This window comes from Vicugna pacos, chromosome 19, assembly GCF_048564905.1.
Source record: "Vicugna pacos chromosome 19, VicPac4, whole genome shotgun sequence".
Classification (NCBI taxonomy): Eukaryota; Metazoa; Chordata; class Mammalia; order Artiodactyla; family Camelidae; genus Vicugna; species Vicugna pacos.
The window spans coordinates 33,888,864-33,914,926 of NC_133005.1; the positions used below are offsets into that span (position 1 = coordinate 33,888,864).

Genomic DNA, 26,063 nt, shown 5'->3' on the forward strand with positions numbered 1-26,063 from the left:
CCTAGTCCTTCAGTAGTCAGTATCTCGGATACAAGAGCTGGAGTCAAGCCAGCCACCCCCTCTCCTCATGGGAACGCCAAGTTCCTGAGATTATCAATGTGACTAGCTGGCATCTACAGCCCACACTCCTAGGCAAGGGTCTCTTATTGAATGACTCTTGATCCATAGCCCCCTCGACTGGGGTAGGCCTTCTGGTCAACCAGGGGAAGCAGGCAAATCTTATTTCACTTTCCAGGCTACCTTAGGAATGAATGCCACCATCAGGAGTCTCCATCTTGATAACTTTGAGAATTGTAGAATGTCCTCATTCTCCATTCACTTTCCTTTTCACCTGCACACTAAGTGGCACACCAGTTTTTGTTTATTTGTTTGTTTGTTTTTGTCTCTGATCAATGTGTGTCTGTTGTTCTCTTGGTATCTCTTTGCTTCTGTGAGTCTCCTATGGTCTCTATGTCTCTCTCTCTCTCACTTTCTCTCACACTTTCCTCCCATCCTCTCTTCTCTTTTTAGGTCACTCATATCCCTTGACTAAGACCAAAGGGTAAAGATGTTGCCACAGAGTGGGGCAGGGAGGAGGAAGCAGGCTGATAGCAGAGTTTGCAGATAGTGTTTGTGAAGGTTGTGTTGTTCTGAGAGCTGGAGAGGATATCAGAGCTTACAGGGAGCATTCAACATCGAGAGCAAACTCCCTGTTGTCTGAGGAGAAACTGTGAAGTGAGGAGACCTGCCTGAGAGACTACAACTCAATAAAGGTCAATAACACAGCAGAATTGCTATTTCTAACCGGGCTAGTGGAAGAGCTACGGAAGAGAGACAGAGAGGGTGCTGGAGGACTTGGCAGCTTTCCTCCGGCCACAGAATCCACAATACCAGCCAGTCAATCAATCAGTCCTGGTCTGTTGAAGAGAGATTCTTCAAAGAGTAAATGTCATCTGTAGAGTCCCCATTCCCTTCCCTAGCTAGATGTTGCACTTTTAGGCCAAGCTTTGTTCTCCAATTTCTCCTACCTGATGGAGAAGCCAGACAAAAACCAACCCTATCATCAATGACTGACTCTATGATCCCAAAATTTAGGATCACAGACAGAGCCCCTGTGGGAATGTGTTGGGTGGGTCTCAGCCTGTTGATCATGACGTTCTTGGCTAGGAATGCCCGAGGCATTCACGTAGCTTCTATTTATGTATAGAGAGCCCCACAGACAGCCTTGCACCACCACAGGGGCCAATGTTGCGCCTGGACCAGCCCTGGGGGTTCTTATGATGACTGAAGGACTCATCTCTGCAAAACCATTAGGGGACTGTTAAAGAGAAAAACCACAGGCCCCAAATGGCATCACTTATGCTAAAGCCCATTATAACAAGCCCAGATTTAATACCTAACCTAATTGCAGTTTTGACCTACATCAGAAATGCAATATTAATCACTCAGTCTGGAATTCTCTGGTTGGCACCAATGCGGTAGCCTGTCATGTGGGCCCTCTCCATTCTCTACCCACCACCACTACCCCAAGAAGTAGTCTGCATGATAAGACCTTGGTTCTCTTCCCTTCAAAAAAAGATGCCCTGGCCTAAAAGTAATCCTTTCTTTTCTTTTGCTTATAGTTTCCTTGCCCCACTCTTCTTCCTATAAAACCTTCCATTTTGTGCAACCCCTCAGAGCACCCTTCTAGTTGTTAGATGGGATGCTGCCTGATTCATCAATTACCTAATAAAGTCAATTCAATCTTCAAATGTACTTAGTTGAATTCGTTTTTTAACAGAACTTTGAAGAACAAGATTTATTACTCACAAGTCCTGGAGGGTATATGGCAGGTCCAAGGACCACACAGTATCTCCTCCCACTGATGGTCATAGTGCTCTGCCTCTGCCTCAGCCACACTTCTGTTCTAGGACCCACCTGTGCTCAGAATCAGAGACTCCAAAAAACACCAAGGTAGATGGCCTTCCACCTGGAAGTTCCTGATTGTTCATCAGACCAAGACTTGTCACATGCTGACTTCCTGCCACTGGCTTTCTATGTTGTTCCCTGTGCCTCTAACTTAATTACTGAATTTCATGTTTGTTTCCCCAAATAAACTCTGAGCCCCATTGAACAGGTCTGTGTCTAGAACCTAGGGCTTAGAATATAAATAGGCCCAGAATAAGCACTCAGTACATTCTGTTGGATAAGAAAGGTAGGTGGAGAAGTTAGTAAATAGATATATGGATGGATAGATAGCTCATGATGAATGGGAAGATGGTTGGATGAGTAGGAAGAAGAATGGGTGAGGGTAGCATGAATCTTTGGGTGTATGAATGCATGGACTTGGATGGGTGGATGAATGGCTGGGTGAAGAAGTAAATTGGATTGGACTAAGGGTGTTTAGCAATGTGATGAATGGGTATATTGATGGAAGCTGTTTGAATGGAAAATATATGAGTGATTGGTAGGTGTATGGAGGAAAGATGGGTGTAGAAGTGAGGGAGAAGTATGTTGATGGGTGTGAGAGAAGACAGTGTGTGTGAAAGGTAAGTAGGTGGATAATGGGTAGATGGAAGAAAGGCTGGATATAAAATAGGCAGCTGGACAGGAAAAAGGAAGATGAGTGAGAAGGATAAGTGGATGGATATATGGGTGAAAGGATGGGCGCAAAGACATAAGTTGAAAGGTATGTCAATGGAGGGCAAGGTGAGTGGATGAAGAGGTGAGTAAATGGATTGAATAGTCGGTGGATAAGTGGAGGGGGTGGAAACATGAATGCATGAATGAAAACATTAGCTAAAAATATGAAAATAATTACAGAGAGAATAATTTATACTACTGTAAAGTAATACATTTATAAATAGGGAGAAAATTGACTAATTTTAGCAAAATATAAAAGATCAAAATTTACAGAAGAGGAGGTAGAGAGTCTATACAATCTATAAGATGTAGTACGAAAAAAATTAGTAAAAGCATACTATTATGATTATACGTGTATAACAGAATTACTTTGCTGTACACCTGAAACAGACACATTATAAATCAACTATATTTCAATAAAAATTCTATCTAACCATATATATTATATATATGATTAGAATTATATATATATAATTATAGAAGGAACCAAAATATGCTTTTGAAGTTGAATTTTGTCTAGCCTTCAAAGAACAGAGAATTGATATAGTATTTAAAATATTACAGATCATAGGAAAAAAAGTAGGTAGGATTCCCAAATAGTTTTCCATGCTAGTTTTTTGAGGACATATGACTCAAAAAGCAAGACAAACAAAAATCATAGACCTATTTTTCTTTTAACCATAGATGTGAAAATTCTAAATAAACTACTTGCTGAAAAGAATCAACAGCATATTAATTCAACTACACCTTCAACATGATTAAGGTCATTCCAGGAATAATGAAGATGGCTCAACATATGAAAAATTTATATGTTACTATAGCAACAAATTAGAAAAAAATCATTCCATAACTAGATACTTAAAAGATATTTGATAAAATTCAGCAGAGATTTTCAACAGCAGCTATAAATGGATAAAGAGGAAACAACCCAAGGGTGATAAAACCTACTTAAAACCCAACAACAAATGTCATTTTATACAGCAGGAAACACTGACTTTAAAATAAAGAACTGGACAGGGATACATGCCATTGCCTTTATTTTCAACATTATTTCAGAAGTACTACATAATATCAAAAAATCACCCAAAAAAAGTAAATCATGAAGCTGGAAAAGAGTCAAGTTTATCATTGTTTTCAGACGATATGATTACATATAAAATCAAAGTAGCCCCATTAAATATTGTTATACTTAATAAGACAATTTGGCAAAGTAGTTGGATGCAAGACAAAATTGATAACCTTTTATTACACTATTCATAATTAATTACTTTGATGATAACACTTTAAACTTACTATTTATTTCAGGGGTTCCAGGCACTTCATTCCACAGAGTGAACAGCACTTCATTGTCAGTGGGCAGTCATGATCCTGCAGGCACTGGGGCTTATCAATCCTGACACATATTGATGGCGTCATCGTGCAGAAACCTGCTTTGACTTGATGGGGTAAAACAAAGACACTTGACCTTGAAATACTCAACCATAGTTTGAGACAAATTTGGGGAATCTTAGGAACCTTAAGCAAGGATTTCTTCTGATGAAGCCTCTTACCCTTCCCCCTAGAGTAACAGTAGAGTAGAGCAGGCGAGTACCAACTGTCTATTTGATAACTAATTTTAATAATTATTTGAGGAGCATCAAAAAGTCTTGTTACCTCTGACTTATAAAATCTGATAGGATTTCTGACTGCCCCTACAAAATGAATAGAGTTGGGTTATCTAATCCCAGAGCACCAGAGGCAGGAGTATTAGAGAGCACCCTGAACTTCCTTGTTTTATAAACCACAGAAACTTAGGACCATAGAAGGCGAAGTGAGTGGTCTAAGGTCACACAGAAAACCAGTAGGCAAGTTGAAGTCAGTTGAAAAACCTTTAACTCCTTCCACCATACCATGCTGTTCCTCAAAACATGGACAACCCCTGGAACAAGACCAGAGTGTCTCAGCACAACATGGGGGAATGACTACCAGCCTTAGAGGCTGGGGAGGTCACTTCTACCTCATCTTGCTACCCATCTTATCCCCAGCACACCTTACACGAAGTTCTGTGCAGACGTAAGAACTTACTAGGCTTATACCTAATGGTTATGATTTTTTTTTGTATGATTAAGTGGATATTGTCGCCTCATAGACCACTGAAGAATGAGACTGGGAATAAATAAGTTTTCATTGAGAAAAATGAGGAGGATTACCATGCCTGACTGGTTTGGAAGAATAGCACAACAGTCTCCCAAGATCAGGAAGGCCACCGGAGAGCACTGGTTGGACACTAAATGGGGAAGGGTTCCCAAGAGACCTCTAAGGGGCAACCCCCACTCCGCGGACAGCATGGCATTCATTCCTGGCCTATGCCCAGTAGACTTTGGGAGGTATATCCCCAGTCCTCACCTTTCCAGGCCTTGGCGCAAACAAAGCCACACGTGGATTCACAACATTTTTCATTTTCAGGGCAATCGATGTCACTCTTACACGAAGCTGAACACTCCTTACGAGTGGTGAAAGGGAAGAGGGGGCACTGTCCCTCCTTAACTAAAACAAGAGAAGATGTGAGCTCCTTCAAATCCCAGCCCATCCCACCACCCTTCAAACAGCTTTCTCTTCTCTTCAAAACAAGCATCTCTCTCTGCGACATGGTTCATTCTACCCAGTCCACGCTCACCTCTAGTTGGCTGTGGAGCAATGAAATGCCTCCCCACATCATGAGATGCAAGAGAAAGAGGGTTCCACTGGGTGTTTGAAGCCCCAAAGGAAAGTCCCTGTCCTGCCACTTAATGAGTGACTTCAGTTTCCTTCTCTATAAGATAGGAGTAATTATGTGAAATCCATACAAATCAATGGAAGCTATTTCAGGGGATGTCCTTTACTTTGAATGAAGAGTGTCATGATCTGACTCACATTTTGAGATAACCATTGTGACTTCTGTGTTCATAACAGACAGTAAAAAGGGAAGGCTAGAAGCCAGAAGAGGCTGGGGCAGCAACCCAAGTTAGAAAGGGGCATTGCAGGTTAAGGTGGCAGCTGTAAAGATGAGAAGAAGTGGTCAGATTCTGGATCTATTTTCCAGGTAGATCTACAGAGATTTCCTAACAACAGATGTTGACTGAGGAAGAGAGGCATCAAAGGGGATTTAGAAGTTTTTTTCCAACCAAGACAGAGAGAACTACGGATAGAACAGGTCTGACATGGGAGAGCAAAGATAAGGGGTTCCATTTTAGACAAGTTAAGTTTGAGGTGTTTATGAGATCCAGATGGAGGAGGCAGTTGCAATATGGGAGTCAGATTTGGGCTGGACATACAACTTCATGGGTCACTAGGACACAGATAGTATTTATGTCAATTCTTCAGGATTCTGTGCATGTCCCCCACTGTCCTCATCTAACTGCAAATTCTATGAGGGCAGGAAGTGTTTCTTCTCTCCTCCTCCCTCCTCCTCCTCCTTCTTCTTGCCCCAAACCTAAATTTCCCACCAACCAGCCCAAGCTCATTTCCCTGGCCCCTTCTCCCTGCTGGCTCCTGAGAGAAAGCTGAGGTCTTGTCCACAGCACCAAAGGGAAGCTTGTAGTCCTCATTTCATGAGGTCAGAACACAGGGTTTCCTTGGCCATTCAGGCTCTCTGGGCCCATGGAATTAAAATTCCAGCTCTACTCCTGACCCACTATGAATCCTTGGGCAACAAACTTTACCTCTCTGACTCTGTTTCTGCATCTGTAAAAATGGCAGTGATGGTACACTTCTCAACCTGCCTCACCGAATCTGAGGTCAAAGCTCTAATGCTGCCTTATAAATCACACAGTGCTGTGTTTTAAGGTCAATGGTCACCATCCCAATTGTTATCACCTAGTAATCCCACACTACTGACCACCATATCAAATCTTTGTGTCACTGATCACAGATAATCCTACCAACAACTCAATAAGGTATTTGCTATTATTCCGGTATTACAGGGGAGGGAACTGAAACTCAAAGAGGTGAAGAAATTTGCAGTAAGTGGGAAAAGTAGAATTTTTATCCAGGTCATTTAGCTCCTAAGCTCCATAGCACACTGTCACCCAACATTACTGGTGATGACCATCTCTGCACTAAGGAATTAGTCCACCACCTTGGCCTTCACCCCACTCTACTCTTCACCTTCTCCATGCTCAAGCCCTATTCCATGGGGTTCCAGAGCTGACCTGTCTTCATTCTTGGGTGAATCCTCAGGGAACATTCAGCAGGTCGACGTGATGAGGAAATACCTGTTTCCAAAGGGTGGATCTGGCTCTCAGGTCCCACTGGCCAAAGTTTACTGACAGTTGACGTTCCCTATTTCATTTTTTAGCACAATAACTCCATCAGGTAAATACTATTATTATCCCCATTTTATAGACAAGAAAACTGAAACTCATAAAAGGCAGGCAACTGATCTAAGACTACCCAGCCAGTCAATGACAGAGCTAAGATCTGAACCAAGGCAGTTTAACCTCAAAGCCTGAGTCTACAACTGGGCTGGTATACTATTTATAATCAGACTAAGCCCTCAGATTGCCAAGGGTGTGAGCCTTACCAGTTAATGAGCAAGCCCTCTCACAGTCTTCCTTCCAGCGGAAGTTGTTGGCATTCCCCAGGCAGCCTCCATATGTAAAGGACATGCAGACTTGATGTTCAACGTCAAAATAGTAGCGCTCGGCAGAATTCTTACAGTTGCCTTGGTTTAAGGGTAGCATGCAGGGTTCTGAGGGCAAGAAGCAAAGAGGAAAGAACACAAAGGGTAGCAATAAGGGAAAGGGTCAGGCCCTCAGCTTTTGTATAGTTCACAGTGTTACCATCCACTGTGGTAACCACAGTGTTACCATCGTAGAAAGTGCCATGGTCAGTGAAAGTTCTGGTCCTAGCCTTACTCTGATTACGCTATGTTGCGTAACAACTCCAAGCATCATTTCTACCTTGCAAGGGATACAGTGAAGAGCATGTAAGAATGATTTGGAGCTGATCTTTCTTCTCCACCGCTCTGAGCTATGAGAGAGCAACACTTGTTCAGGAACGATATCCAATGTGCCTAACAAAGTGCCTGGTACATAGAAGGAGTGAGATACTGAGAAAGAAAAAAACCAGCCCTTCATGTCTGGAAATTGATCTGATGCTCATAGCTAAGGCACACTGTTCTCCTTTTGGACATAATTCCACAGGGCATCCACAGCAAACCAAGTCACTTTGAGACTGTGACATAGTAAAATCAAAAAAAGATCACTGTGAAACCCACAAAATGTCAAAAACCTATGAGTGATTTACGCTTCTCTACAAATTACAGCTTTTAAGATTCACCAGGATACTCAATCGCAGAAATTACCCCCGCTTTCTGACAGCACCCAATCGAGAGCAAACCCCTGCTTCCTTAGACCCTCTCCCAAATCACCCAATCAAAGCCTCAGTCCTAACAGCTTCTTACTGAGCTGCCTCAGACTGCGCTGTGCACAGTCTCCCTCACTGCGACAAGTACTGAACTCACCTTGTTCAACTACAAGTCTGTTCCCGGTGGTCTTTGGCCAAAGGGCATTGATAATAGTTACTTGCTGAATGAATGAATGAATGAATGAATGAACGAATGAGTGAACCTATACGAAGTGCACAGTTCCCTATTATTAGATAATTTGAGTTACCAGAAAACCTCCCTGAAGACCCAAGAATCAGAAAACAACCCCAGCCTCTGAGCTGCCTGAAGTTTATATTTGTCACAGTGCCAATAATCGTTTCTTGAGACAAAGTGAACGTGCAGCAAGTATTAGTTGTTTGTGAACAATTGAATGTCGGACCAAAGAAGACTAAGACCAATAGTATGCAGTTGATGTACACCATGCCTAGACTCCTTGTCTGTGCTTGAGGGCTGGGGGTCCATCAGAGAAGTAGAAGAGCATGTATCCTGGCCTCCTTGTCCTACCATCCAAGGGAACTGTTCAGCCACTTCCGGGCAGAGCAGGAAGTAGGGTGCCTCACAAGGCACCTCTGCCCTCAGGCTGGATGTCAGTACCTGCGTGTGGGTCCATGCACTTCTTCTCACAGGCAAAAGAGCAGCACTTCATGTATTCATTGCAGTCGAAATCTGTTTTGCATGAGTCTGGGAGTTTAGCTCTACAGGTGAGCCTTTCTTGGGGACACACTCCTGGTTTCTCTGTAAGAAAGAAATGTCCAAATTCACATCTTTTGAGGCTTTCAGCTCTTCTCCCCCAATAGATAAAGGGAATAGTGAAATTCTCTCTTCCTTGTCCCCTATCTTCAATTCTCAGTTCTCACTCTGCTTACATTTAGGGACTATGTCTGCCTCTTACCACTCTTAGCCCATTTAGGTAGATCTGAATCAGGAATGTGTGCCCAGGTAAAATCAAAGGGGAAGCATCTTGGATTCCAGGGCAGGGAGTTATACAGGGACCAAGACTGTTGCCTTAAATTCAGGAGCTCTTCCCTCCTCTTGAAACTTATTATTTTAATGCCTAATTCCTCTGCCTTCTGTAATATAGTTGGCAGGGGAAATTTATTAGTGAGGAGTGGTAGAAATACCATGGATATAGGAGTCAGAAGGCCTAATTTTGGTTCCTGATTCCTTGTGAGCTCAAGGCCAATCTGAGTTCCACTCTATGACTTTGCAGTCATCTCTAAGGGGGATGAAATGGTGGAGTGGAAGGAGCACTATAAATAAGACAGCTCTGGCTTGGGAGCCTGGCTCCAACACAACAGCTAAATAATTTTGGGGAAAATGTCTTCCTTTGTCTGAGTGTAAGTTTCCGTTTCCCATCTGTAAAATGAGATTTACAACCTCTACATTACAGGCTATTTATAAAAATTAAGTGGGAGGATTTAAGGTGGTAGAGTAGGAAGACACCGAGCTCACTTTCTCCCACGGGCACACCCAAATTACAACTCTACAGAGCAACTGGGGATGAGAAAGTCCAGAAGATGAGCAGAAAAGATCTTCTACAACTAAAGATATAAAGAAGGAACCACAACAAGATGGGTAGGAGGGACAGAGATACATACTCAAGACTTACACCCCCAGGTGGGCAAGCCACAAATGGGAGGATGAGTACAGTTACAGAGATTCTCACCAAGGAGTGAGGAGGACTACACCGGAAAGACGAGCCTTAGAATATTTGGCTTTGAAGGCCAGTGGGGCTTACTTTCAGGAGAGCCAGAGGGCTGTGAGAAATAGAGATTCCACTGTTAAAGGGCACACACAAAATCTCACATGCTCTGGGACCCAGGGCAGAAGCATTCATTTGAAAGGAGCCTGGGTCAGAACCACCCGCTCTTGGAGAGCCTCCAGGAGAGGCCAGAGGCAACTGGAGCTCACCTGAGGACACAGACCCTGGTGGCAGCCATTTTGGGGAGCTTGTCCTACCATGAGGACATCTGTACCAGCAAGCGCTATTTTGGAATTCTCCCTCTAGTTACTTAGCGCTGGGACACAGCTCTGCCCACCAGCCTGTCGGCACCAGCACTGGGACACCTGAGGCTAAGCCAACTCAGTCCTGGCCCTGTTCACCAGAGGGCCCAGGGCCCAGCCCCCCACACTGGTGCATTAGCACTAACCCTAAAACCCCAAGGGCCCTGTTCCCTGGACCAGGACCCTGGAACCCAGCTCCACCCACTAGTGAGCCGACGGTAGGCCCACAAACCTCTAGGCTTCAGGCCCACCCACCCGCAGGCTGACACCATTGATGTATGTAAGTCAAATCATTATGCTTATACAGTCATGACATATACATATATGGCAATACCTCAATAACACTGCAAGGAAAATAAAACAATTAAGTAGGATGGTACCCAGGGGCACTTTTCACAGTGCCCAGCACATGGTAAGAGCTTGGTAGATATGAGCTTGCTTCCTTCCTTTGTAGGGTTGGATATGGCTCCCTGATTTCAGCTCTTACAGTAGGCAGAATTCTAAAGTTGTACTCCCAAGATTTCCATTCTCTGGTTGGAATACAACAGTCATTAGGTACTGCTGCGAAGGGATTTTGTAAATGAAATTAAAGTCCCCCAAATCAGTTGGTCTTAAAATGCAGAGATTATCTGGAAGGCCTGACTCAATCTATTGAGTCCAGAGAGATTCAAAGTATAAAAGGAATCCAACCTGCTCTTCAGAGCTTTGACGATGGAGAAGGCTAATGGCCCTGGAATGAAGGTGGCCTCTAGGAAGCCGACAGCCAGTAAGGAAACCTCAGTGCTAGAGCTGCAAAGAATGATTCTGCTAATGACCCATGAGCTGGGAAGAGAAGCCCGAGTCCCATATGAGAATGGCAGCCTTGATGGGCACCTTGATTTCAGCCTACTGAGAACCTGAGCAGAGAACCTTGACACACCATGCCAGACCTCTGACCTACAGGTCATTTGTTACAACGCAGCAACTGACAGCCGATACAACGCTTAATACGGCTCTGTGGCTCTAAACTGAGCATCTCTCTGGTGGAATCTGGCCAGAGAGGCATGATCCTTTTGGATACTACTGAATCCTGGAATTTTGAAACTCTAGAATTAGAAAGACTATATTTATCATTAGTGTCAATTTCCCAATCTCGTAGGTTAAAAAAAAAAAGAGGTCAAATAGGATAATATAGTGAATTGGGGGCAGGTCTGATAATTTTTCAATCCATGACTCACTCAAGAAGCCCCATGTCTTCCCTGAGGACCAGCCACTGAAACTTCTGGTATTTTCCAACCATACTTCCTGCCCTTCATACCACTTTTAACGCACTCCCCAAGGATGGCCTGAACTGAAGAAGAGTATATGGTTCTTAACCTGGGGTGTAACTTGAAATCATCTGTGCATCATTTAGAAAATATAGATCATGGATTGAATCAGAATCTCTAGAAAGTTAGGGACTCTGAGTATTAAAAGCCCCTCAGGTGATCTGGAATGGGCAGTTGGGCATCTGTAAGCCACAACTTGGGGACCACTGTCCAGGCTTGGGCACAGAAAGAGTTAAGCCAATCAAATTTGGACACCTCCAAAGAGGTTACAGAGGCATAGAAACCCTGGGATGATTAAGACAAAGTTCCCCTCTCACCATTGACTCCTGCCAGTTCCGCCTCACTCCTGCTTCCGGGGCAGTTTAAACCTTTGTGTGAGTTTCAGGCACTGCAGCTCCTTTCCACACTGTCAGCTTGAACTCTCACTTGGAATCCTCCTTCCTCACTGTCAGTCCTTCTCAGCCACTTACCTTGTATGTACAGTCTCCTCCCTGGAACACACACACCCCAGGGGTTCTTCTGCCATCTCAGGGGACACTCCTCAGAGTTCTGGTCTCAGCCCTCTCCTGTCATTCTTCTGGCTCATACTTTCTGGGTGATCATATTCCTTCCCACAATCCCAGCCATGATTCCCAAAGCTCCCTGCAGACCCATCCTCTCCTCCAAACTAAAGACACATCCAACCACCTGGGAAACACCATCTGGGTATCTCATAAACACCTCTGTTCCCACGTTTAACATGGAACTAGCATCTCCCGTTGACAAAGCAGCACCTTCTCTCTGTTCCCATCTTGATATTTGGCATCAACAGCCCCTTAACCTGTTATAAGAACCCAGAGATTCACCCCCCACCCCACCTCTCCATCACCCCAGCATCCTATCAATCATGGACTTGGGTCAATTCTATCTCCTAAATCTCTTTCCAAACCTCATCTCTTCTCCCTCTTTGCTACCACCTCCTCAGGTCAGCACCTGACCTCCTCCCATCTCTCCCCCAAACTATTGCAACAGCCTCCTCACTGGTTCTCTGCCCTCAGTCTCCTGTCTAGTGATGGATTAATTTTTAAAAATTAACCTTGGAAAAGACACGTATCAGGAAGAGTTTAGGGAAATAATTTGTGGGGGGAGCAGGTGAGGGAAGGACTTGAAGGTCCCAGGGTGGATGAGGAGGGCTGGTTCCCTGAAGCCACAACAGGAGTGGCCTCATCTGACAGGAGTCCCTGACTTCAGTCTAACCCTGAGTCCCCAAGAATACCTCGTAAAGAAGAGCAGCTGAAGGGCCTCTCAACTCACGTTTGATTCTGTGGCTTAGCGATGCAGATGTCTGCTCTAAAGAAAGAGAGAGAAGCAGCAGGAGAGGCAAATTCCTCCAGGAGAAGGCGGGGCTGTGGAGAGGAAGGCGCCTGTGTGGGATGGGGAGAAGGCAGGGATTAGACACAGCCAGAGAGAGACACGAGCTTTTGCAAAGGAACCTTAGAGCTGACCCACAATTCCCTTAGTTTACAGATGAGAAAACCAAGACGCGTAATGGGGAAGGGGGTTTGTCTGAGTCATGTGGCAACTAGGGCAGGACCTTGAGTCCCAGGACTCTCTGAGCAGCCTCGTTGCCATGGCGCTGTGCATAATCCACCCAGACACTTGCCCATTGTCTTAATCCTCAGTGAGAGGCCACATGTGAATGATCACAGGGATTTGTCTGGAACAGCTTCAGGGCTGGTTTCTGCACAGTCTCTCCTGGGACAACCCCAGGCACTGGTGAGAACTTTTCTTTGCTCCACTGATGGTATGAGATTTTCCACATACCACTGGGTTTTAGTGCCCCGAGAGCAAAAAAGATCCCAAGGTCAACTGGGGGCAAAGGGACCCTTCTTCCACCTGGTGTTATCCAAGCCTGGGAGCTAATGACACTCCCAGACAACCACATAACCTCCATTTTCTCTATGTCCTTCCTGGCCCTTATGTATCTTTCTTAATTTTAGGATGTGAAGAGCTGATAATATCTTACTGTATGATCTCTCTTGGAATAAATGCGTTTTAAAAAACAGCAAGAGAAAGAGGAAGGAAGAAACAGAGGGAGGGAGAAAGGAAGGGGGGGTGGGGAGAGAGTCTTGACACCAAAGTGTGCATCTGTATTTTTGAGGGGACTTCAGACACTGAGAAAGAGGCAGTCTTTTCCAGATCTCCTGAAGCCATACTATGTGGCTGCCTAAAAGTAAAGACTTGTGGCAATTTACCCATTCCCTTCCTTTTGTTTTTCAGAATTCTAATCCTGCATCCCCCCTAAATTTTACAACAGTGCCTAGACTGTTCAGTAACAGGAATTACGGCTCCAAACACAGTGATCTTGACTTTGGTCTTGGCTTGGTCACCTACAGCTATAGCTGTGTCTTGGATCCTCAGTTTCCTCATCTAGAAAATGGGAATGATACAGTCTACCTCGCAGCTTTGTTGTCATTGTGACCATTAAATGAGATGGTGTGAAGGTTATTCATGAAGTAGTATAGAATGGTCAAAAGTCGAGTGTTTGGAGTTGGACCTGACTTCGTTTCCTGGATCCTTCACTTATGTGGTCTTGGCTCAGTCACTTAACCTCACTGAGCCCCATTTTTTCTTAAAGGAAATAATGCCTACTCTGTAGACATGAGAATTAATTGAACAATTGTGTAAAGCATGATGACTGGCATATAATGTGTGGTCTCTTGGGCCTATTGTTCTGAGAATTGGGTTTCAGGACCCAGGTTCTGTGAGCTGAAATTCCATGGGGATGACTTCCCCTTTCCAGTTTAGTGCTAATACTTTTTTAGCTTTTGAATCTGCTAGTCAGACTCCCCCAAAAGATTAGCCAAAAGGCCCTATGGTACCTTAAATTCTATGATCAAGTCACCTTTTGGGTTTGAAATTTTACCACTTAATCTAGTGACACCTAATAACCTATTCTTGAAAATTAGTTAATCAGATTAGCCTGTACTCAGTAGGAAGCAGAGCTCCTGAGGTGGGTGAAGAGAGAGACGCAGATGAATAGGATGGCCAAATATAACAGGATGCACAGTCATGATTTTTAGTCTAAGTATATCCCATGTACTATAAGGACAGTAGTTACACTAAAAATTATTAATTGTTTACCTGACATTCAAATTGAATTGGTTATCATGTATTTTTAGGTACCTGGCAACTTTAAAACAGAATGAATCCATTTTGATTGGAAGGGATTTGTTTGGGCAATAGAATTAAAATTCAGAAGGGTGATGGCTGCCACAGGGATGTGTATTAAAACATTCATTTCAATTGAAAAATGAGTTCAGTCTTTTTGTAGGAGAAAGTCATGTGATTTGGCTGACTGAGGACTGACTTTGCCAATTAGTTGAGTTGGTTAACATTTTTCCACAAATATAGTGAGATAAATCTGAGGCATCAAAGATTTTTTAAATATATATTTAGAGAATGCAGTAAGAATAACACATTTTATGAAATGTATATTATCAAAGCTCTATCAAGTTAATAGTATTCGAACTTTCCAATATTTATGGAATGTATCAGATTACATAAAGTGTCTAAATAAAAGAGTAATGGGTATAATCAATAATATTCTTGATCATTTGGTAAATGCTGGTGAAGTCTTTTTGGTAACTTTCCAGAAATTAAGAAAAGCACCTGTGGCTTGTGATCAGTATTCTAACTACCAGGAGACAAAGCATTTTCAAGTATAAGACTTCTAATTCTATACCTTAATAAAAATTGGAAGAGGGTTTAATTACACTGCTTCTTAATATTTAATTAAATCATTTAAATAATTTTTGATTATATAGTATTATGTGATTTTTGAACTAAAAGTTCAAAGAACCAAGTGACATACCTGTAACAAAACTCCTTTTGTTCCACTGTACTTATGTATCATTAAGAGATGCATTACATACAGAATTTTGTTTATCGATAAAATTTTATTTATCAGTAGTTTCACTGTATTTATTTATACATTCATCATTATTACATTATTTAAATAACAAATGGAATGAAAAAGTCAATCCAGAAGGAAATATTTTATTCCTAGAGTCTTATAGTCCCAGTAAGTGAAAAAGTTAAATTTTAATTTATACACATGTTCTTATTGCATAGCAATAGGAAAAGGTCATGAATAAAAAAGCTTTTGAGCGTAAGATTATGTTTCATCAGATTAAAAGTCTGTGGGGTAGGAGGAATGGAAATAGGAGTTCAAGGAGAAGAAGTATTTTTAAACTTCCAACTGTTAAAGTGCTTTTTATGTATTTTTTAAGTGAATGACTATAGGTATCAAATTAGTATCATATTTTAACCTCAATTGATTCATTCAGTCAAGTTATGTAGCAGGTTTTTGTATTTTTAATATTTAAAAAGTATTAATATTCACAACATCTTTGCATAATGCATTTGATATTCATTTGTGTCATGTGTTGCTTGGACCATCTTATTGCTGAGTCCATGATATGAGATCTACAGGTTGTTTATCCATTCACTAGTTAATGGGCAATTGGGTTGTTTCCAGTTTGGGGCGATTATGAATAAACCCCCTGCAGACATCTGCATACAGGCTTTTGCATGAACATAAGCTATCATTTCTCTTCAGGAAATGCTAGTGACTGGGATTGCTGGGTGCTATGAGAAGTATATGTTCATAAGAAACTGCCAAAATGGTTTCCAAAGTGGCTGTACCATTTTGCATTTCCACTAGTAGTGGGTGAGCATTCTACTTGCTCCGCATACTTGCTAGCACTTGGTATTGTAAATGTTTTTATTTTAATCATTCTAATAGATGCATAGTAGTAAGATTGCAAGATATTTTAAGAGATTAATCAGCCTAAATTTCTGGAACCATAGCAATCTAAGTCACCCAGAATAATGGCAGGGAGATTTTTCCTATTTCCCAACTTTCCTGAGGACAGTTTCAAACCTAGTAGGCCTATTGGTTCCTGAGCTCGGTTGGTTAGGAGTTTCCCCAGAATCCCATCATTGAACCTACCTCTTTGTCCAGTTTCCCCACGTGGCAGAAGCTGCTCTTTGCAGTAAACTGAAGAGCATTTTGCAATTGAAAGGCCTAGATGACCAGGAGCTGGGGGAACAGCGTGAATTTCCAGATTACAACTTTTGGGAACTACGGGTAAAGGCCCCACGATGACTCCATTATATCCCACTACCCTATTGCTTTCCAACTGGGAGCAACCGGCCCTGTTTTCATGGCTCAGAGCTTCTTGCTCACATCTTCCTTATCTCAATGGCATGGTGTGTCTCCTGCATGGCTACTCAATCAGGAACGTCCCTTGAGGCTCAGCCCCTCGGCAGGAGACCTTGAGGAAGGCAATGAGTTCTGAGGATCTCTTTAATACACCTTGATCTAAGCTCAGGCTGAGTAAGTAGATGCCTCTTCCAAAGACATGGCCTTCTAAATAACTTTTACTCAGTGATCTTCATCCTGATACTGAGGAAATGTAGTCTGTAACGGTGGAGTGCAGAGCACTGCATATCTCCACAGTGTGTGGCTTAAATATCTTAAATCTTTCTAATTGTTTGTCTCTTCAACCTATCAATAATTGAGAAAGGTATGTTAATGGCTCTCAATAAGCCATAGATTTCTCAATTCATGCCTGTAATTCCATCAATGTTTGTTTAATATATCCTGATTCTGTTGATTTGAAGAAATATAACTACATTCCTGGTGAACTGAATCTTTTATAGTGACTTCCTCTCTGTCCCTAAAATATTCATCTTAGAATTCTCTATTGCTTGATATTAATCTAACTATACCTTTTTCTTTTTGGTTTGCAATTGCCTAGACTTTTTTCCATCTTTCTGCTTTCAACCTTCCCATGCACTTTTTTTTAAAATTCAGATATTGCTACTTTATAACATTATGTTAGTTTCAGGTGTACAACATAGTAATTCAAAAAGTTTATAGATTCCACTCCATTTGTGGCTGTTATAAAATATTGGCTATATTCCCTTGCTGTACAATATTATCCTTGTAGTTTATTAATTTTATATATAGTAATTTGTACCTCCTAATCCACTACCCCTATATTGCCCCTTGTCCCTCCCTCTCTCCACTGATAACCACTAGTTTGTTCTCCATACCTGTGAGTCTGTATCTTTTCTTTATATTCACTAATTCGTTTTATTTTTCAGATTCCACATATAAGTGATAACATACAATATTTGTCTTTCTCTGTCTGACTTATTTTGCTAAGCATAATACCCTCCAGGTCCATCCATGTTGTTGCAGATGGAAAACATTTTCATTCTTTTTTATGGCTGAGTAGTATTCCACCGTGTGTGTGTGTGTGTGTGTGTGTGTGTGTGTGTGTGTGTGTGTGTATCACATATTCTTTCCCATTCATCTGCTGATGGTCCCTTGGGTTGCTTCCACCTTGGCTATTGTAAATAATACTCTATGGAGTGCACATATCTTTCTGAATTAGCATTTTTATTTTCTTCAGACATATACCCAGGAGTGGAGTTTCTGGATCATATGGTAGTTCTAGTTTAAGTTTTTGAGGAACCTCCATACTGTTTTCCATAGTGGCTGCATCAAATTTAAATTCCCACCAGCAACGTACAAGGGTTCCCTTTTCTCCACATCTTAGCCAACATTTGTTATTTGTAGACATTTGGATGATAGTCATACTGACAGATGTGAGGTGAAACCTCATTGTTGTTTTGATTTGCATTTCTCTCATAAATAACAATCTTGAGCATCTTTTTGTCTGTCTTGAGCATTTGCATGTCTCTTTGTTTGGAAAAACTATCTATTTGGGTTTTCTGCCCAATTTTTGATTGTGTTGTTTGTTTGTTTGCTTGATATTGAGTTGAATGAGCTGTTTATTTATTTTTGATATTAACCCCTTGTCTGTCATCTCATTTGGAACACAATTCAGCCTTTAAAAGGAAGGAAATCCTGACACATGCTGTAACATGGATAATCCTTATGCCAAGTGAAATAAGCCAGTCACAAAAAGACAAATATTCTAAGATTCCACTGACATGAGCTATCTAGAGTAGTCAAATTCATAGAGTCAGAAAGTAGAATGGTGGTGTCCAGGAGCAGAGGGAGGGGGGAATGGGAAGTCAATGATTAACCGGTAGAGAGTTTCAGTTTTGCAAGATGAAAGAGTTACGGAGACAAGTGATGGTGAGAGTTGTACAAGATGAATGTACTTAAAACCACTGAACTGTGTAGTTAAGAATAGTTAGGATGGTAAACTTCATGTTTGTGTATGCGTAGATACACTTTATAAGTGTATTTTACCACAATTGTAAACAATAATAATAAAAGGAAAGTGACTTTTGGTTTCTGCTCAGAAATGTAAAGAGACGAATTAACCTCCCAAACTTACATGGAAAAAAAGCTGGACAACTTTTCTTGAACTCACCAGAGTGCTGAGATCACAGGGCAATCAACCAGTCCAGAATCTAAGGAAAGACAGGCACCTGCAGGGAGAGACAGGTAGCGAGCATTGATTACCTGGGAGGCAGGCAGCCAGGCACCAGTAAGAAGGGTTCAGCTATGGGTTTGGCACATGGCTGGAGGCTGAGAGTGCATTGGCTGAAGATAGCGAAGTCCCTGGAGCGGCAAAAACAGGAGAATCCACACCCTCTTGTAGACTTTTTCTCCAGGAATCCCACTGGGTCCTCATAGAAAAGGTTTTCAGAGTTCTGATAAAGTCTCTTCTGTGAGGCAGAACTGGAGAGGGGAGAGAAGGCAGCAGCCACCGTGGAAGGGGCAAGAAATTCCACCTGGAGTCTTTCCTTTCTTTCTTACTGAGCAAAAGCTTTAATCTTGGGAGCGAGGAGCAGCACTGTTGCCGTAGGGTACAAGTGAACTCTCATTGCAAGCTGCGGGAGGTGCAGAAACACTCGCCAGATTCAGAACTTTGTCCTAAGGGTGGGAAGACCCCTTCCCTGAGACCCAGGGACATTGCATCTAAGACTGAGGCTCAATCAGAACAACAGAGAATGGACCCCAACCATGTCCCCTTCTGCCCCACCTGCCTAAAATCACTGAGTAATAAGTAACTTTCAAGAAAGTCATTCTCAGAGACAGAGCACAAAGCTGAAATTGGAGCAGTCCTTGGGGGGGGGGGGAATAAATCTTCTGGTAAACCCAGCTCCATCCTAAACAAAGGTACTATTTCTGTTCTGAGGATGGAATTTGAAGTTTGGGGTGCAGCAAGTTAACCACAGTGACAACAAATCAATAACTGCAAGACTGCACGCTCAGCCCCGCTCCAAATTAGATTAACAGCTAAAAGCCGACTAGAAGGAAAGATGAGCACATTTCCAGGGCTTAAAAACTATTTCCTGGTTCTGGTTCCTCTTCTCACCCACTGAATACAGCTGTACAAACTGGGAAGTAAGTAATAGCAGGCCAACCTGGAAATAACACTAGGGTGCAGACGAAGCTTCAGAAGAAACCCACTGGTTTTGGCTTGATGCCTGGGAAAGGGAACGTGTAATGTTCAGAAGGGGTGCAGAAATCCCCTGGGTTGTTTTTCTCTTTCTTTTCTTTGTTACTCTGCACCTTGGCCCCTAAGAAATTCTATGGTAGTGATGGCTGCCACTGGTATGGGAGTTGGAAGGAGCCAAAACACTGAGGAGGGGAAACCTTCCTCTGTCCGGTGCAGCTGTAATTCTAGGAGAGCGGGTAGACCTCCATTGCCTCCTATTTCTTTTCTCTCTTTGTTCTTCTATCACTTGGCCCTGCATGTGGATGAGGTTGTAAAAGTGCTAAGCAGAGCAGAGTAACCAAAGCCCCAGCTTTTTGGAGCCTTGGAGAAACAGAAGGTACTGGGGAGACTACAGGGAAAGGAACTCAGGAAAGCAAACCCATAAAGTTGTTTATTTACTTCTAGGTTCACCTCCAAGCTGTGTGTGCATGTAGGTAATACTACTTGACATACTTTGAGAAATAAACTGACACACCACCATCTAAGTCCCAGACTAGCCACTAGATGGTGCCTATGCAGGGAAGTTACTGAATGAACTGCAAAGCTTTAGAAACTGAACTGACCTTGGAACCACAACGCACAGAAGATAGACTGAACTTTTTAGTCTGAACCTAACCATTTCAATGACCTTTGAAAACAAAATCTCAACCATCTCAATTGGATATAAACAAGACCCAGAGTCTCATAAAACAATTTTCAAAATGTTCAAAATATAATCCAAAATTACGTAGCATATGAAGGAAAAGGAAAATATTAACTCATGTAGGAAAAGACTATGTACAGACTCCAATTCCAAGATGAAGTAAATGCTGGACCTCCAGGTCCAGCAGTTAAGGACCAGGGCAGGCAGTGGTGATAGCCAGAGCTGCTGGTGTGCACACACTTGGCTTCAGGCGCCAGCTGCAGGTGTCTGTGCAGGAGCAGGGGCTGGTCGCAGACACACACGTCGTGGTGGGGACCAGAGCGTGCAGCAAGGGCTGGGGCCAATTCTAGGCTCACTGGTAGCTGCAGGGGTCCTGGTTGTCAGCACGCACTATCATGGCTGCTGGGTCTTACCACAGGCACATGGTGTTACCGAACTTGTCGACTGGACCTGCACTGGGGTCCAAGTCCAGGCTGAGACCCCTGGTCTCAGCCAGGGAGGTTCTATTTCTGATCAGTTTCATGCAGCCAATAAAAAAACTTATGCTGAGACTGAAACAGCACAAACTTTATTCAATGGCCAAAGAATGGAGAACCAGGAATCTGGTTTTCAAATCAACTTCTCAACCCAAGTCAGGCAGAGACACTAAATATATAAGAGGGTCAAGGTAATAGAGAGGGAATTGGAAAGAGTGGGAGGGACGTCCATGAGTTCTCTGAGAACAGGGGTGTGGTTTGGACCAAGAACAGACACGGTTCTCCTTTTCAGTCTTGTATGAGCTTTTCTGGTTGTTGCCGTAGCAATTGCCAACTGTCATGATGCTGGTGGGTGTGCCATTTAGCATGCTAATGTATTACAATGAGCATATAATGAAGCTCAAGGTCTACTGGAAGTCAAATCTTCTACCATATAGGGCATGTTTGGTTTTAACCAGTTCTTGTTTGTTTTTTCATTGCAGCATCCTCCTGAAACTTAGATAAGAGTAATTGGTTTGTATCTGAGGGCAAGGCAGGGGCATGATTCTGGGGTGACAGCCTTGGTAACAATGGCAGTGGAGGCCTGTAATGGGGGTCAGGCTGGAGGGTGTGCAGTTGCACAGCTGGAGGGGCTATCTGCAGGTGCATGCAGTGGTGCAGGTCTGTGACTGAAGACAGAGCCTGATCTAGGATGACAAGAAGCTGCAGGGGCACATTCTCCTGTGGCTTCAGGGTTTCTCCTAGGGTGTGCACCCTGCAGTGGAGGCCTGTGATGGGCAGCATCAGGCCGGTGGCATGGAAGTACACAGCTGGAGGAGCCAGCCACAAGCGTGCACATTGCTGTGGGCATCAGCCATGGGGGTCTAGGTTGGCATCCTGCAGTCCTTGAAGCCACAGAGCCTTGAACTGGCTACCCGTGTGGTTTCTGGGCTCTGGTGGGAGGGCCAGGAGGCAAGGAGTAGGGAGGGACTTAGGTGGCTGGTGCCAGTGAATGTGAATAGCTGTAGGACAAAAGCTAGTGACACCTGCAGGGGTCTGTGGTGGCCATGCTGGCCGTTGGTTTCTTTGTTGGCGAAATCTGCTAGGTTTGTCTGCAGAGAGGTCACCATTTACCAAGATCGCTCTGACTATGTGGCTGCTCTTGGCAGCCCCTGCGTTCTTCTTTGTTCCTAGCTGTCTCTGTGTGTCTCAGCTTTGTCAGTCTGAGTGGGGTGAAACCAACTGGACCTTTGTATGTTGCCCCAAAGGGCTGGGGAAGGTGGTCGTTCACCCTGCTCTTCCCTTCCCGGGGATGGGAGCTCTTTCCAGCTGGGAGGGGTGCTGAGCAATGCCAGCCTGGGGGGTGGGATGATTCTTCCTTCTCTTCTTAGATGGTTATTCTCAGGGTTTTTTGTTACACTGTGTTGCTGAAGTTTTTTAAGTGGGCTCCAGAGCTGTTTTTTTTTCACGGATAGCCATCTAATTGCTGTTCCTTGTTGGGGGGACAGAGGACAGTGCACTATTTTATTGATATCATTCTATATCTGTATGTTTTGATATGACATGTTTTCATTTTTCAGTTCAAAATATTTTCTATTTCCTATCATGATTTCGTTTTGGTCCACAGTTTCTTAGAATTGCCTTGCTTAATTTTTAATCACATGGAAAATTTTCTAGCTATTTTGTTTTATTTACTTCTGTGGTCAGTTTGAATTTCCACTGTGGTCAGTCTGATTCCAATGTACTGACATTCGTTGAGACATTTTTAGGTGTTCCACGTGCTCTGGGAAAGAAAGCATATTCCGCAGCGATGAAGAATTCTTTTTGATAGTTGATTAGTCACTTTTTTATTTATGTTGTTCAAATATTCTATATCCTTGTTGATTTTTTTTTTTGGTCTTCTTATTTTATCAGTTACCAGGAGAAGTATGCTAAAATTGTCTGCTGGTCAATCATGCTTGTGGCCATGAAACTGGCCAGTTTACCTGGACCAATACTTCCAGTAAAGCCAAAATGAGATCCCCCAGGGGACTCCCAGCCCACACCTTTGAATGCTAATCACCTCCCACTTCCAGAGTGGGTTAACTCCAGGCTGTGAAGAAAGACAATCAAGTGCAAAGTCCCAGTGTGTTCCCAGAACACCTGGGGGTGAATGAGAGTGTCCTATCTGCCAAGTGGTTCCAGAAATTTTTCTCAACTGCTTCTTTTTTCTTATTGTTCAGGAGGGGATAGTTCTTCGTTTCTGCCTTAGGCAATCATCCCCTGCTGGTCCAGGGGAACTCTAAGGACCTGTCCACCATCGTCCATCTCACTTAATGCTCTTTCTGCACAGTGCCCCTCCCAAACTCTATTCCCCACCAGACCCCCTCCTTTAAGCATATCTCTGGCCCCTGACACAGATGTATTTCAGGAAGCTAATACCCTATCCTCCCCTTGCCCCCAACAGCAACAGATGAAGTTGCAGAAGAGGTTAGATCATGAATTTGGTATCAAGCTCTATGATCCTAGCATGTTCTAATTTGCTAACTTTTTCATTTTGGTCTGTGTATACCACTATCCATTAAAACTTGCAAAAAAATAAGTATAGTTTGCCAAAATTAGCAAAGGAGAACAAACCGGCACAGACACGTGACTGAACTTACCCAAATTTACTCAGCAAGTTGATGACAAATGATTATATAGACCCCTTTCTCCAAACGCCTCTGTACTTGAGTTTAGAAGAAGAAACAGCACTCTGGCTTACTTTCACAACTTATTTGCCAAGGAATTAAAACCGATAATGGCATAGCTTAGGGAAGAGGGTTGGCAGGTAGGAGAGACAATGCCTTGAGCCCACAGCTGGGGCAAGAAGATCATCCTACTGGGGGTCACGTGGCAGTCTTCCCAAGTCTCCCAGGTACCCTCCGCTCCCACTGGTGCTTTGTGGGCTCAGCAGTGGCCTTGTTGCTGATTTTGTGGTGAGGACTGCTGCTCACTGGAAGAGAGAAGATATAGGTGCTCAGCAGCCACACAGTCTAGAGAAACATTTCTTTCAAGTGTAGCAGATCCCCCCAAACCCTGGGGGCAAGGATGTTTTCTGTGGTGTAGGGAATCCCCACACAAGGCTTCTCCCAGGATATCTGAAGTCCAATGAGCAAAGAGACATGAATGTCAGACCCCCTGAAGTTTGGGTAAATCAGGTAGGTCTATATATGGAGAGTGAGGTCTCTGAGACAGGTGAAGAGGCAGGGGTTCCTCGGGTGGATTGGATATTGGGACTGGCGGGGCTTCGTCTCCTGTTCTCTGTCTTCCCACATTTCGGGAGTTCAAGTCTTGGCGAACTGAATGACAAGGGAAAAGGTGCTTCTTCGATCCTACCACTTCCCTTGAGAAGCACACAGATCTTTCCGCAGAAGGCACCGCAGCAGTGATGGCCGGGCTGACACTCTCTGCGAAGCTTGCCGTCAACAGCACACCGCTCATGGGTGGGAATCTCGGTGCAGGTTTCAGTCCTGGCTTAGGTACAACTTAGAAGGAGTACATGAGCACTGCCTCCCAGAAGAAGAGTTTTCTTCACTATTATCAGCCCCTCCAAGCCCCCAGAATTCACTCCGCTGATTTCCCTTCTTTTTCTCCCTGCACAGGGATCTGGAGTCAAGATCCTCCTCCCACCTCCCCCTAATGAACGCAGCCACCGGGAAATCGTCAACGGGAAGTCACCCCCGTGAAATTTCAGCTCACAGAACCCCAGTTCTCAGAACAAAGAGGGCCAAGAGATCTTCTAGTCCCCAACTCTCATTTTATGGGGTGAGAGGTACGGAGTCCCAGAGCAGGGTCCTCCACTGTTCCATCCCTGGCTGAAATGGCCCTCAACGCCTAGTTCTTCCCTAGAAACCTTTATCACTAGTTATTCATTCACTATTCTTCCCTGAATTCTGCCAATTTCAATTTTTTTTAATGGAGTTTTTGGGGTTTGAACCCAGGACTTCATGCATGCACTCTACCACTGAGCTATACCCACCCCCACCCTCCAGCAGTCCATTGTTTTATGTCAATGGTTCCAAACTTCTACCCATCAAGCATGCATTTTATTTCTGCACTCTATGTCCAATATTCTGAAATACTCAGGTCCCTAATCAAAGGACATATTTCAAGAAATAATTAATAGCCCTTTTCCAGTTTAGTGCTGGTCCTTGGAACTCCTAAGGACATAGACTCCTGGTAGCTGAAGCCAGGCTCTGGATCCTGTGGAGCTTTGCACCGCTAAGTGTCCTCCTGGACAAAAACACCATATAAACACATAAAAAACATGCATTACTTGTAGCTTCGGGAGCCCCTCAAGCTTGAGAACGAAACATTCAGCTTTTCTCAGCTTCCATCCTGGCTTTAAAGAGGAGCCAATGCTTTCCTATATGCCATTCCCTGTTTTCTGTCTGCAACTGGGAAAGGGAAAAGTCCTCCTGTTGTCTACTCCTCTTCATTTTGAAGCCCAGCCACAATACTTACTGTTAGTTGGAAATTCAGTGGAAGAATCAATTCTTTCCTTCCAGCTTCCTGAAACTAGCAGGATTGCCATGCAGGAGAGCCTCATTAACTGGGGACCCATCCACTTCATGAAGTTGACCCTGGGTATCTGAAGGTAAGACTGGCAGGAGACCCAGGATTTGGCCAGTTTCTGCTGAAGGTAGAGAAGGGGTTCAGGTTAAGGAGCTGGGAGAACATATGACTGGTGTCTCACTGCCCTATCTGGTTCTTACTCCTCTCCTCTGTCCACACTCCTTGGCTGGGCATTGACGTCTTGTGGGTGACATGAAAGGATTCCTTCTTTTATACTTTATATTCCTCTCATTGCAGAAATGAACTCTGTAACTTTATCATTTTCTATTTTCTCAATCTGAAAAACACAGAAAAGTACAAAGAAAAGTCATGAGGTATTATCAGTTATCCATTAACTAGATAGAGATTAGAGTCATTTATCTTTTTGAAAAGATAACTTTAAACTCCCAAATAAAAAATGTAAGACATATTTATTATATAAGTGCATTGCTGTATTTTAACAGCCATTTAAAAATATCAGTAAATATAAGTAAATTAAAATTTAAAACATCATCAGAGGTTTTTAAAAATCAACCATAAACTATGAAGTGAAACAACTCTAAGTCTGAATTTCCCAACAATTTTTTTCACTCTACTTAA

General features: G+C 43.2%; 1 protein-coding gene across 1 annotated transcript; it reads right to left on the minus strand.

The window, feature by feature from the left end:
• Positions 1-3,767: 3,767 nt before the first annotated feature.
• WFDC8 (WAP four-disulfide core domain 8) lies at positions 3,768-16,371 on the minus strand. The gene is made up of 6 exons (XM_031687767.2): positions 16,313-16,371; positions 12,613-12,722; positions 8,603-8,743; positions 7,142-7,309; positions 4,987-5,127; positions 3,768-4,037 (listed from the first exon to the last, which is right to left on the minus strand). The coding sequence occupies exons 1-6, from the start codon at positions 16,369-16,371 to the stop codon at positions 3,898-3,900; spliced, it is 759 nt and encodes a 252-aa protein (XP_031543627.1). The 3' UTR covers positions 3,768-3,897.
• Between the last annotated feature and the right edge of the window lie 9,692 nt (positions 16,372-26,063).

What these genes read in the sequence shown, in the direction of transcription:
- WFDC8 (XM_031687767.2), bottom strand. Translation starts at nt 16,371, where the DNA reads ATGCTCTTCAGTTTACTGCAAAGAGCAGCTTCTGCCACGTGGGGAAAC. An exon ending in GCTAAGCCACAGAATCAAAC is followed by an intron (nt 8,744 to 12,612) that starts GTGAGTTGAGAG and finishes TCTTTCTTACAG; the next exon opens with AGAAACCAGGAGTGTGTCCC. An exon ending in TTGCGCCAAGGCCTGGAAAG is followed by an intron (nt 4,038 to 4,986) that starts GTGAGGACTGGG and finishes TACCCCATCAAG; the next exon opens with TCAAAGCAGGTTTCTGCACG.